The following is a 13352-nucleotide window of genomic DNA, read 5'->3' as shown; positions in this document are numbered from 1 at the left end:
GCTTGATTCTGAGGGGCAGGAGCAGGAATACCAGGTTGTCCAGCAACCGGCAATTGTACATTCTGTAAAGGTGGAGCCGTAGCACCTTGTGCATACGGTGGAGGTGACCGTAACAAATAAGACAACAGAGGATCGTTTTCAGAGTCCTCTAGTTTCTTAGCTGTTTTCGATGGCAAGGCAGGATAGCACTTGTCAATCGCTAAATTATGCTCTCTAATGGCCACCTCTATGGCCTTCTCTGACTCGTTAACTTGCAGCTGCTTAGCCGCTTGCTCCAGAGTCAACTCTTCTTGCTCTTTTTGTTCTTTCTTTAACCTTTTCATTTCTCTCTGTTTGGATTCTTTTCGCCAGTAACGGAAAGAATCAAACATTGCCGGCCGGGCTTTCTTCCTAAACAATTTCGCTTCTAAATTGTCGAGAATTTCGGGTTCAAAACTACCATGCAGTGGCCAACTAAGGACACCATCTTTCTCAGTGTATCGGACCCACACCTCATTATAAGATATAGGACCCACACCATGTTTACAATACAAGTCATATAGGGGAGTCCCAATCGGAGGAACCAGACATGAGTCCTCCAATCGTGAGTCACTGTTGCAACCAAAACAAGACAACATACAGTTTCTCTGACTTACCATTTTGTAATCCGGAACACAGAACAAACAAAACAAGAAACAGATATGTGCACCTGAACCAAGAACTTAGGCCTACCAAAACGAACTGATGTATCGATACCCAAACTAAACCAAATAGATTATCGTAACCAGAACAACCAGTGATAATCTTACGAAACCAAACCAAACCAAGAACCAAAAAGGATTTTAACAACCCTCACGAAGTAACCAGCTAGCTATCACTAAATACTTAACTGAGGCACTGAAGACGTCACCAAGGAGAAACCCGTCACGTTTCGCTGTACTAAGGACTGCACCTCGGGTCCAAGACAGGGCGACGGTCAAGGCAACGGCCCACTGCAGCCGTCATGAACGGGAACCCTCGTGGAAGAGAACGTCGGGCCACTTTTGCGATATGCCGGGATCGATGAAGTGGGGCGCCTCCCTCAGGAATCTTCACACGAAGCTTCTCGAACTCTTCAGGCTTTTGGACCGGTACCGAATGACGTCGCCCCACGTTGGGCGCCAATTGGAGTTCTGGACTTTTTGGTTCCGTCCAGAGGTGTCAGGGAACAACACCCAAAGACCCCGGAGTTCCACCTGCCTTGGTGCACAAATGAACAGAAACACGGGCTTCTCGATGGTGGCGTCAAAGACCAAAGGTTTATTACTGCAGGGACACAGAAGTCACAGAAACCACACATGGGCAGATTCTAGGAGCCTGTTCGAATTGTACAAAGAGGGTTGCTCCTTATATACTGAAAATTGGGCTTCGGGCAAATTCTTCACGTTAGTACATTCCCAAACCTTTGTGTCCTAAACAATAAATATTTGGCGTTGCACAGGAATCGTCGACAATATCTAATGTCAAAACATTACGAACGAGGGGTTCCCACTTTTCCATCATAATCTCATGTCAACTTTTCATTCAAGACCCGGACCGCCTCATCGTAAATTTCGTTACCTCCCCCTAATAAAGGCCCAGAAGGAAAGGAGCAGAGCCAGGTGCAGAAGATAGAAAAACAGGATAAGGGATGTTTGTGGGTTGTAAATGGGCAAGGCTACTGGCTTCGGCCGCCTAATCGTGATCAGGACAATGGACACGAAGACCAGTTTAGCAGGACTGGCCTCGGGTAGAGGAGGCAGCCTTTGTCGAGTCATGCAGCTACAGCGTGATCTGGTTTAAGGTGCACGTGTCATGAAAGAGGTGAATCTCCGGCTAAGGCTACGTGTCCTTAATCGAAATGAAGTGATCAGAGGTTATTGCGTATGTGAGGGCAAGAAACACAAAATGGCGGCCATGATCTAAGATGGATGCTGTGGGTAGATCAGAAATGTGTTTATAAAAGGAGTACTCTTGCTCGTAGCGTAGCGAAAACACCAGGATATGCTAAATGGATCATTTGCGATTCGCTGATACCAATATTATGTATTTCCGACAATATTGAAAACACGGGTTCAAATCGTCACGGAACCTCAACACAGCCTATAACAGTCATTTATGGACGTAATAATCACATGCAGCCTTTTTAATGGGATGGTTGGGGACACCCTATCGGAGATTGCAGGTGAGCCTCTCTTTTATATAAAAAGTATGTCAGATCTACTGCTAAAAGTGAGCTGCATAGAGTTTTTAGTGGGTTATTTTTATGCCAAGGCTCTCTGTTTTTTTCTTTAGTCCCTGTGTGCTGATGAACACGGTTTTTTTAAAGTTACGTTGTGTAGAAGGTAAGCATACAGGGCTGCTTTTTGTGCAGAATGAGTCAGTATTTAGAAGGTCAGCCACCAAAACTTGCAGTAACCACAAATCACCAAATTAGACTTTCCTCCTCCATCTTTTACTAACTACAGGAGAGAGGAAAAATCACAAAGGCGAGTATTGCTTAATGAATACCTGTGGTAAAGTGATTAAATAAGCAATGTTGGGTATATTGCATTTAAAGCTAGTAACAGTAATTAATATTTAATACTTGTATTTATTCATATGAAAAACGTGCAATATTTTTGTACTAAGCAATCTTAAAAATGAAAGCAGACCAAAAAACACAAAACTTGAATTCAGGAGTTTTAAACTGCCAACTCATTTCCTAGATCATCACTCGTTCTCCATCTTATTAGCATTAATATTCCGGTACATCTGTATCGAATATTATTTCACAAAATGAACACATTTTTGCTACTCTTAAGTTGCGATTTTTTCTGAAATCGATTTTCCTGGCTATGTTCAACAAGTTGAATGTAATGATGTTACGTAGGCAAATCGATATATCTGGACAGACACCTAATACTCAGGAAATCTTGGTGTTACTACTAGTTCATAACAAATTCATCAAATAAGCCCATTTATTCGGACAGAATTTTTTCGAATTGAAGTTTCACTTTGTGAGTAACCGCACATCAAAAATTCCTGTAAATTCAAATGCGTTAAAAATACAGAAACTTAAAATCTGTTCATGTTCACAAAAAGAAATGCACACGTTTTCGCTTTTTGCTAAATTATTTATTCTAAGAATGTACTTTATACAAAATCACCAGTTCATTCGGAAAATAATCTATTGCCCTCAAGCAACAACCTTTTTTTAAAAAAAAGTACAAAAACAATACGTCATAGAACTAACTACTGAGGTAAATGTCGCTCCCAGTGATAGAATAACGGCACACAAAACATAAGAAAAAAATCAGGGCCGAAATATACACTATAAAAACAAATAAATATAGTTCACATTTCCAGTATTGGCCAGGAAGTTCTAACTTCTCACAGCAGGACTGGGAGGGAGGAGGGCGAGGGTTGGAAGCCATGAGGGGATGGTTTCACTGGCATAATGCCTGTGTGCAGCACTATCTGACAGCAAAGTGAGGTATTAACTGCAGCACCAGATAGACAAATAATAAAGCAGCGTATTTGTTCCAAAGCCCAATGGTTACCACTGAGGTGTCTTCTATGAGCTCTCCATTTATAGATGGGACCTAAGGATACAAATCACATGTCCCAACATCACACTGGCTAGCTGAATAATCCAGGTTAAGGAAAAGTACATCATTTGCCCCCAAAGCAGATGCATCTAACTGCATTTATTACCCCTCTGGTGGTACGGGAGATACAGCTAAGAGGCGAAGGGTGGCAGCTAGTACAGCATATCGGTAATCTAAAACTAAATCCAATTGTCTCCATCTGTACATCTAAAGACAACAGCAGTATCAAGAACATAGATTGGTCTGATGTGTTTGCATTTTATTCCTCAATACATTTACAAGTGGTATTTTGCAGTCTATAATAGACAACAGTCCTAAGCAAAGTGGGCTGCGGCTTTGCAGCTTGCCCAAAACTGGTGCTTGCCTCAGCCTTTTGCATCGAAAGTATAATGTGGTCTACTAAAGTATGATGGCAGGAATGAGGCTTTCACATCATAACGGATCACCTTTTTACTGAAGAAATTAAGCAAAGAGGAATGGATTTGACGAAAGGAATGAAGAACCCATATGAGAAGAGATTAGTTAGATTTGTCTATATAGAACATGTGCTTGTCGTGTTCCAGAATAATCAGGCACTGTTCATGTTGCTTTGTGCAAGTTGCTAACATGTAGGTGAGGGGAGAGTAGCCATTTTATATTAACTGCTTAGGTGGCATACTGCTAATTCATTTGTCTCAACGGTTGTTCATGATACTAGGTCATCTCGAAACACAACATAAAAGCCAGCTGACGCCATTATAGGCGGTCGTAGTGCATCATATATCCTTGGGGTTTGAAGTTCAACCATTAGTGCTCTCTACCATACATAGTAGGCACTAATGTCAGAGGGACCTTCTCTCAAAGGGATGACAAGGTTCATCACAACAACAGTAGAAAACGTCATGAGTACATGACCTAATTGTCGGTAGTCACAAATGGGTTGAGAAAACTGCAAGGACTCGCATTTAAACTTAAAAGAGGGAGAATCTGGCCGGATTCAAAGGAGTGCTTCACAAAAAAAGGAAAAACAGAAGGGGGTCTAAGTGCATCTAGACGCTAACAGTGACATCAACCTGAAGGTGTACAGTATGTGCATGGAAACTAACATTCTTTGATTAGTTTCTTAGACACTAGGGAAAAGGGTCACATTAACATAGAGGTGGTTCTCATATGAGAAAGAAGTTTGGATGCAATTGGGTTGTTATGCCAGGGGATTAAAAGCCTTTTCTACTTCATGCACGAGTGTAGCCTGATGGAGAGCTGCATATGCACTCTGGTTAAAGCTACACTCCCATTGAGCAGCAAGTCACACCCTCTGCACCACGTCTGTGCCCTGTATAAATCTTTCTCACACAATAGGTTTGATTGCTCGGTCACATGTTGCACTTGTGCGGCTAAGTTTCGTTTTACATAATTTTTTTCACTAGAAGGTAGAGTAGGTATTGCTCAACTCAAAGAGCAGGAGAACGATCGGAACAGGGTTGCACAATGGCGAATGAGGAGCTTTTCTTTATTGCCAGGAAAGAGTCTGGGTGACAGTGCCTTAAATAAGTGATAACAGGGAATGGGGCAGGGGAGGAAGGTGGGGTCCCTAAGGGTGGATGGGAGAATTTGGGATTATAATAATTTTGTCCAATTTCATTTTCAAGAAATAGGAATCAGAAAAAAGCAGGGTGCGACAGGTTACAATATACATCTAGAATAGATATTCTACCCTATTAGTTGCAGCAGCAGGATATCATTTGGAGAATAACACACCAGAAAAAAGTCACTCGTGTATCAATTTTTCTTACACGGCTCTTGAAAATACAAAATACTGGATAGCTTCCTTTGGAAGAAAAATGTGATCTTTAGATTATTTTGTGTCAAAGGCTATTCAGTGAGTGTGCTACTAGTTAGAACTGACGTGTATACTACAGTCTTTTCTGGAAAAACTAACAAGGTGCACTACTTATCGTAAATCACAGAAAGTGCAGAAACCTAATCTCGTTATCTGCTGACCAAATTTGCCTAAAACGCCAAAGGGTCACAAACTGCATGTATAGAGGTAGGGCGAGCCAGAGAATTAACTACAAACCTACAATACTCCGAACTCTGAGGATCCAGAGAGTGTGGCAGCACCAACAAGTTGTGGTGTTTAAGGAAGCATCGAGGAGGAAGAATAGTAAGATAGTCCGACTAAGGACCAACTTCAGTAGACAAAGTACCAGTTCCACTTCTTCCAGATATTACCAAGCTTAACCAGTAAGAGTAAGGCTTAAATAACACTCTGGAAGCAAACACCCCATTTAAGCTTCTCAGAGATCAGCAAGAAAATCATTACCTGACAATTAATGCCCTGCACGCAGCACATGAGCAAGACTGATCAAGATTATCTGAATAGTGTGATTAATATAGCAAATATTTGCAAATACTGCTAAAAGTCACATTCATTTCCAGATTTGAGGTGGTGTTGTGGCTTTTACTCCTCGTTACTACCTAAACCCAGATTTGTTCCTGCTTTTCACATAAAAGGTATATGTACATTCACAAAAGTGCAACTGTGGATTAAAGTCCACCTCCTAAGGCAATGAGGCATAGTGCTACCGCTAGAGGGTTCTCCAAAGGGCTAGCTACCACAAACCATTCTCTAGTAACTAACACCTCAGAGCACCATCCACAGTCATGTGCAACTTGATGAATTTTAGCGGCTTTACTTTCATGATTATTTGAAATCGTTCCCCTACACAGACCAATACTTTCCTTTCCTTGATGTGAAGCTGGTCAGAGGTGTTGGCGAGTGTTCACAGTAATATTTATTGGAGAAAACAGATTTGTAAAAATGAGGCAGACATGCAGTATGTACATTTAGTTGGTGTTTTGTTATGCTTCCAGTGGTGCTAAGCAGAGGAATCCCATAGAGTGCTTCTTCTGAGCTAGTTTGTAAATGCATCTTGCAACTAGACCCGATTATAACAATTTACATCAAAACAAATATTGCCTCTGGAGCTAGAAAGCCATGAGCGGTTATCTTTAAAGTAGGAGATCTCTCTTTATATTTAATTCTTCCCAGGTAACGCACCACAGACTCGAAAAAAAGGTACGTAAAGCTTTTCGGGAAGAAGAAACAAAAAAATTGAGAAATAAATTCAGAGCGTCATAGGAAATGGAATCAAAAGGTCATGTAAGTCTATATTTTTACACTATTTCAAGGCAGTTCATCGGGACCCATTAAAAACACTATTGCTGGAGACACATACAAGACATACTAACTCAATCACACAACCTTTTCTTAACAATGATAAAACAAAAGTGTATGAAAAACATTCTAGAGCACCAGGTGCTGTGTGAATATCAGGGTGCAGCAACACAGCAGCATAGTCAACATATTTTACAAAACCCTTCTGATCCAAAGTGTATACAGTCCAGGAGCACATTTTAGATGCTTCTTGGCACCGTGGGCTGCACACACTACAGTTTCAATTGCACTAAGGAACTGTAGTAGTCAGAATCCATCTCACCGTTCCTGCAGTTGACGAGTATGTTGATTGCGGATTGTTGTTGATAAACATCTCCCCTTTAATGTTAGATCCGATGCTGCTTCAATACCTCTCATCCCCCAGTTTTTGCTGTCCAAACTGTGATTTCATGTAAACAGATTAAGGTAAGCGCAGTGCTAAGAGTCCAAGGAGCTGCACTAGAAGCCCCCCTCCTTCCTGGCTATGTACAGTACATTCCTCAAATAACATTAAAAAAAATAATACGCCCGCGCTCCCTCCCCTTCTCAAAAAGAGGACCAAAAAGGCCATTTCTGTAAACAGGAGCTGAATTATCCCCCTATAGTAATACTATGCTTACAGTGTAAGAGCACTGCCTGCGCCCCAATCAAAAAAATCTGCCTCCACCCGCCTCAACCTGAAAAATATTCCTGAGATAGATTAGCGATACCCTCACATTTAATTGTTCTGTAGGGAAAGCCATAGATCACAGACAGCGGCGGAACAGAGGCAGCCTCCATGTCTCTCTCCAGTGGATAAAAACGAGTATTTCCCTGCGTCGAAAACTCAAGACATCAGTCATTACTGCAATTCATGTCCTGCACTGAAGATCATACATGCTTGATCCCCCTCCGGATGAAAATCAAGGCACTGTTTAGCTGCATGTTGGAGATAGATGTCCTTCATTCTCATGGGATGACTTTGGAGAGCCTTCGATGCATTACTTGGTAATGCAGACCGATGGGCGCGGATCCCGTTGCTCAGGGCTAGCTCTGTGGAAGCAGGAGAGAAGAGGTATGAAGGCAACATCATCAACTGAAAAATATTTTGTAAGTTCGTTTAACTACAGAAAGTTCCTTTGACAGTCCAATTTCAACTTTTACACACATATCACATATTAAAACAACACAGGTGATAAAGTACAATAAATAAGAATAATAGTTAAAAGTTAATCTCTTGAAAGTCATCAACAAATAGAATTGCGTTTTCAAAGTTGTTTCAGTGAGCTAAGTGATATAATGACCCTCTGCAATTTTAGCACAGTATTTCGCTAATGCTCTGTTAAAGTCCTTGGAACCTACAGCCATTTAATATGTTGCAGTACATTAGAGATGGTCAATACAGTTTGTTTGGCTTATAGTGCACACTACTATTTGAAAATAGAGTCAAGCGTACCTACAAGGCTCTGTGGACACATCATAAAATTGAACTGCTAGTAACAGGGAGAGATCTTGTGGCAAAGTAAAATGAATCCCTCTACATTTAGTGTCCTATATTAGGTGCGCTCTCCAGTTCTCAACAAGCGGAAATTCCCCTAGCCACAGGTTTTCAGATAAGGCATGTACCGGGCATTCTAGAACTCCCACCGTGACAGTGCAATATCCTGCATCAGCATGTTACAATAAGTGTATTGTAAATACCGTGTAGTATCTCTAGCTATTGGCAGTCAAAACCAAGTTTACATATAACTGTTTGCAGTTAATCCATACCACCTCGTTTCTAAGACAGTCTAACAATTGTTTTTAATTAGAAAATGTAGTGCACATTTGATTATCAGAGCCAAATGTGGCGAGTGGGAAATGAAACAATGGTTTGACACAAACCATATTTAATATTTTAACCTGTGGCGAACACCTCTGGAAACATCCATAGTATGTTGGCACACGGCCCAGTTACTTCAAAAGACTCACTCTTTCTCGAATTCACAAGAAGGGATTAGTTTCTGACAACCGCATAAACATGACAACTTTGTTTCCCAAGAATAAGAAATGTATCTCTCAGAGTCGCGGAAACAATAGATAAGTATTTCACTCAGTCAATCGTGCATGCTTCGTTTCTACAGAGTTGCAGAGTGAGATGGCCGTTTTCAATAAAAGGGTTTATTGAAGTCTTCTTTCTCATGCAAGAGAGGTGAACTGCTACAATCGTTATGCAGACTGCAAAGTATAATGTGTACAGCGAGACTAGTATTATAAAATAATACTGTAATAGCATTGTATGGTTTCTAAGCCATATAAAAATACATACATAAATAACATTGACTAAAAATACTCAACTGGTGCTTCTAAAATACGCCTACCCCAATGTACCCAAGTCAAGTACGAGGGAAAAAGTAAGTATTGTGTAGCATAGGTTTAGTTGTTTTTTTGGCAAGAATCTACCAAAGGTTTCTCTAGGTTCTTATCAGCTCCATACCTTTGTTTACAATGAATGAGGTCTGGTATATCTGTCTCGGGACTCGATTTCCCAACACCCCGCAAGGGGAGCCGGAAACACTGGAGCTGGATTCTCTGGAGGAAAAAGGCAGCTTCTTGACCAGTGAGTCAGCTGGAGAGTCAGCTTCCTTCAGCACTTGCTGTAGCGAGCTGCGTCGGGCAAGTAGATAGTCGAACTGCTCTGAACCACCGTAGTTTGCCATAGCAAGTGAAGGCATATTTATAACTTGAAGGTGTTTAGGAATGCCATAGTTTGACAAAGTCGGGCATATGAACATCAAGAAAGAACCCCTAGGGAATAGTTGTTCTTTGTAAAGTAACGGAGTTCTTGGACAAATGAATATCCAAGCAAGGGAAAGTCCCTGACTGCTTAAGCTGGTTTTTCAAGAAGTCGTTGTGTCGTTTGGTACGGTTGGAAATAGCCATGACTGTATTTGGGTAGCATGGGCTATGCCTAAATATGGGTTTCATTTATATGCCTATATAAGGGCAATGTGAATTCTACCTATATAAGGTCATGAATCGGGAAAATTCACTCGGAGCTTAAAACGCCACACAACAAGGGGTCCCTTACGGTCGCACAATTCGTGCTGCAGCCCTTGTGGACCCTCTGTAGTATCTCAGGTCCTAAGTACCAGGGGTAGCATTTACTAGGGACTTATAGAGGGTACTAAAGGTATTGCCATTTGGGGTAACAATTGTATAGTTTTTGGGAAAGATCTGGCACTGAGGACCTGGTTAGCAGGAACCAACTGCACTTCCAGTTGACATCAGGCAAAAAGGAGTACTTTCCTGCCGCAGAATTAAAGGATAGTAAGTGCTTTTAGAGTTCAAAGATGAGTAGCATTAACAGGTAATAAGGGGTTTTAAGGGTTAGGGTTTCAGAGAAGGGTAGCTTTAGGTGTTTGTAGGGTTGAGGGAAAAATAGAGTTCAGGATAATAAGGGTTTTCCAGGATCAGGGAAAGGTTGTGTTAAGCGGTAGTATGGGATGCTTATCCTTAGGGCAGGCGTCCCCAAACCGTTCCTGGAGGGCCGGATCCATGCCAGATTTTTAAAATAACTACATGTGTCTCAATGGGGATATCCGAAAAATCTGGCACAGGATCCGGCCCTCCGGGACCGGTTTGGAGACCCCTGCCTTAGGGGGTAGGATAGTTTTAGGTGTTTGTAGGGTTGAGGGGAAAATAGATTTAAGGACACTAGGGGTTTTCCAGGATTAAGGCAAATGTAGTGTTAAGGGTTAGTATGGGATCCTTAGGGGATAGGGAAGAGTAGCATTAAGGGGTAGCATGGGGTGTTTAGGGTTCAGGCCAGGTTAGCGTTCAAGGATTGCAAGAAATATTTAGTGTTCAAGGATGAGCAGTAAGAGGTACCAAGAGGTTTTCAGGATTCAGGGATGGGTAGCATTAAGCGATAGAAAGGGTCTTTGGGATTCAGGGATGGGAAGCACTGAGAAATAATAAGTGTTTGTAGAGTTCAGGGAAGGGTAGTGTTAAGCGGTAGCAACAGCTTTTTAGGATTCAGGAAAGGTTAATTTAAAATTACAGTATTTTCAATAAGCAAATAATGTAATTTAATATAGTAATCTGAAAGCAAATAAAATATAACAGTTGTAATATCATTTGTAAAAATGTAATTAAAATTACGGCAAGCTTAACAAAATGTCTCTCCAGTCAATATAACTTTAACACTCCTAATTAGAAAGGCAAACAAACACCCTTCTCTCATTGTGTGCCATGTTAAGGTACCCCTGAAGTTGGTGATGGAAAAGGAAGGCGGAGGTGACTGACTGCAATACAGCAACACATTGCTTCTGACAGCCCTTCTCACATTTGAGCTGCCAGACAAGATCAAGCACCATATTTATCTAATTATCTAGGAGAAATATTGTAACTGTAATTATATTTATCTAGTACTTACTACCCCTGACGAGGCATTGCATTGCTTTATGACTAGTAACATGTTACTTTGCAACTCAAGGTTAGTGGTTAATATAGTAGTATTGTTGGTTATTGGGATTAGTTGTGTGCTCTCAAGAACAAAAAAACAATCCATGCATTTACTCCAGTTTCTTTGGTGTAGATTACAATTAATACCAGTTAGGTGTGATCATTAGTGACAGGCTATGTCATTTCAGACAAATGGTTGTGGAGATAAACATGCTGGTATGGTTAGGTTGCAGGGATAGAGGTTTAATGAAGGAGAGGTTGAGCACTATGGCAGCACACAGATTCCGCCTAATCAAAACATGTACTTCTGTCCAATGTCCCGGTCTTTAAAACGCCGGAAAGTTTTTTATGTGCATTGCATAAGGTCAACAAAGATCTAAAATTCAGAATCTTTAATTCCCTGTGAAAGCTAAAGGGGAGGAAAAGCAGTGAGGCCCAATGCAAGGTTATTCCAGGCTTCAGCTGCGGCCATGGAAAATTTTCCATTGCCATTGTTATGATCCGGGATTTGTAGTAAGTATTGGTAAGTAGATAGAAAGTAGGTTAATGTCAACAAATAACAAATTCGGCCTTCATAAAATCAGGGTAAAAGGCTGATAAGATACTTTAAAATGTTTTTTCTGCAGGCCAGCCAAAGCATAAAATTAAAAACTGGGGTGATCTGGCCCTCCTTTTTGTTACCAGTAATAAAGTCTAATGCCACAGTGTGATTAATCTGTAGCCTTCACATCACTTTGTCTGGGAGATCAATGTGGACTGCAATACCATAGTCCAGTTTTGATATTATTGAGGCATTGACTAAAAGCATATGACAAATCAGAATCAACTAAAAGTCTAATATTTTGTAGCTGTTTAATCTGCCAGAACCAGTCTTTTGTACTTGCACTTCCAAGGACTGATCTGTGTCAATCAGAATGCCAAGGGTTGCAGATAACTTTTGATTGTCCAGGTAGGGTCTCTATGATTTCAGGGCACTGGTTATAGTTATCGTGGTTATCCTGGTGATAAGGCTCTCACTTTTAAGTTTCAAGAAGTTTAATGACATCTACCATAGAAAGATTGATCAGGGAACATTTAAGATCCATCTGCTAAGGTGACATCCTTAAACTGAAGCAGATTGGTACATTCTGATGTCACCAGCGGTGGTATTACGGGTGGTGGTATGGATTTGTGGGTGATGTAGGCACTTACTTTTTTCATACAAGAAATTTGTTAACTGCGCACATAGCTCTTTGGACAGAAGAGTGGGGGGTTTGCTGTGCTAGAGGTGACTTTAATTCCTCTATTATTAAAATAAGTAATTTGGCAATGTTTGGAGCCTGAGAAATATACACAGTATAATAGATCGTTTTGCCAGACTAAAACTCATTTGCAAATTGAAAGCAGAGGTGTACATTGTTCTTAGTATGTATTTCTACTTCCATAAAGAAGTAGCAAAGGCACTTTTGCCCATCTGGGACTACTAAGTAAGATGTCTCACAGACAACCTGCCGCATCCAGGATGAGAAAGCACCAACATATTTCCCCAGATGCTGAAAATAAAGATCAATAACTGATATGGCTCACTTTTCTGGGAAGTATGACTCCAGCTAAATGTTCTGAATTAGGGGAATGTTCAGTCATTATCGTTTCAAAATTGCCTTTCCAGGCAAAGTGGGATTTGTGTATGAACTAAACCACCAGACAGAGCATGGAGTTCCCGACGTTTGCGTGCGTCAATGAGAAAGCTCTTTCTCTTGAGGGTGGACATGAAGGCTTTCTGGCTGAGCTTGTTGATTTTCACTCCCCAGGCATCCACCTCATGTTCACAAGCAAGGATAGATGCATGTCATTCACAACTGAAAAAGGTTACGCAATGGCGATCTAGTGCTCTGGGAACAACGAATGAAAATTAGATCTCACATGAGCATATGAAGGTTGGGGGATAGAACCCACTGGGGAAGAGAGTAGATGGAACTTAAGTAAATGAGACATTTTTGTGTTCAGGGTCAATCTATTTCAGAGATTCCTTAGAAAGATGAAGCTAACAGAGACTCACCAAAGGTCAGGTGTGAGGCACAAATGTGAACAACAAGAGATCATTAGCCCAAATAGCTTATCAAACAAGCCGCAGCGTTCTGGCGAGACAAAAAGTGAGCTGCACT

At 41.1% G+C, this 13352-nt stretch overlaps 1 protein-coding gene across 1 annotated transcript in view; it reads right to left on the bottom strand.

Moving 5' to 3' along the window:
• Positions 1-3110: 3110 nt before the first annotated feature.
• CECR2 (CECR2 histone acetyl-lysine reader) overlaps positions 3111-13352 on the bottom strand; it is a 453428-nt gene continuing 443186 nt past the window's right edge. Inside the window, exon 20 of the mRNA XM_086952894.1 lies at positions 3111-7815. Coding sequence (XP_086809020.1) covers positions 7810-7815 — 6 coding nt within the window. The 3' untranslated portion in view covers positions 3111-7809. The remainder of the gene's footprint in view (positions 7816-13352) is intronic.

The sequence above is a fragment of the Lissotriton vulgaris genome, chromosome 1_2 (genome assembly GCF_964263255.1).
Source record: "Lissotriton vulgaris chromosome 1_2, aLisVul1.2, whole genome shotgun sequence".
NCBI lineage: Eukaryota > Metazoa > Chordata > Amphibia > Caudata > Salamandridae > Lissotriton > Lissotriton vulgaris.
This window is presented reverse-complemented; position numbering and strand designations above follow the sequence as displayed.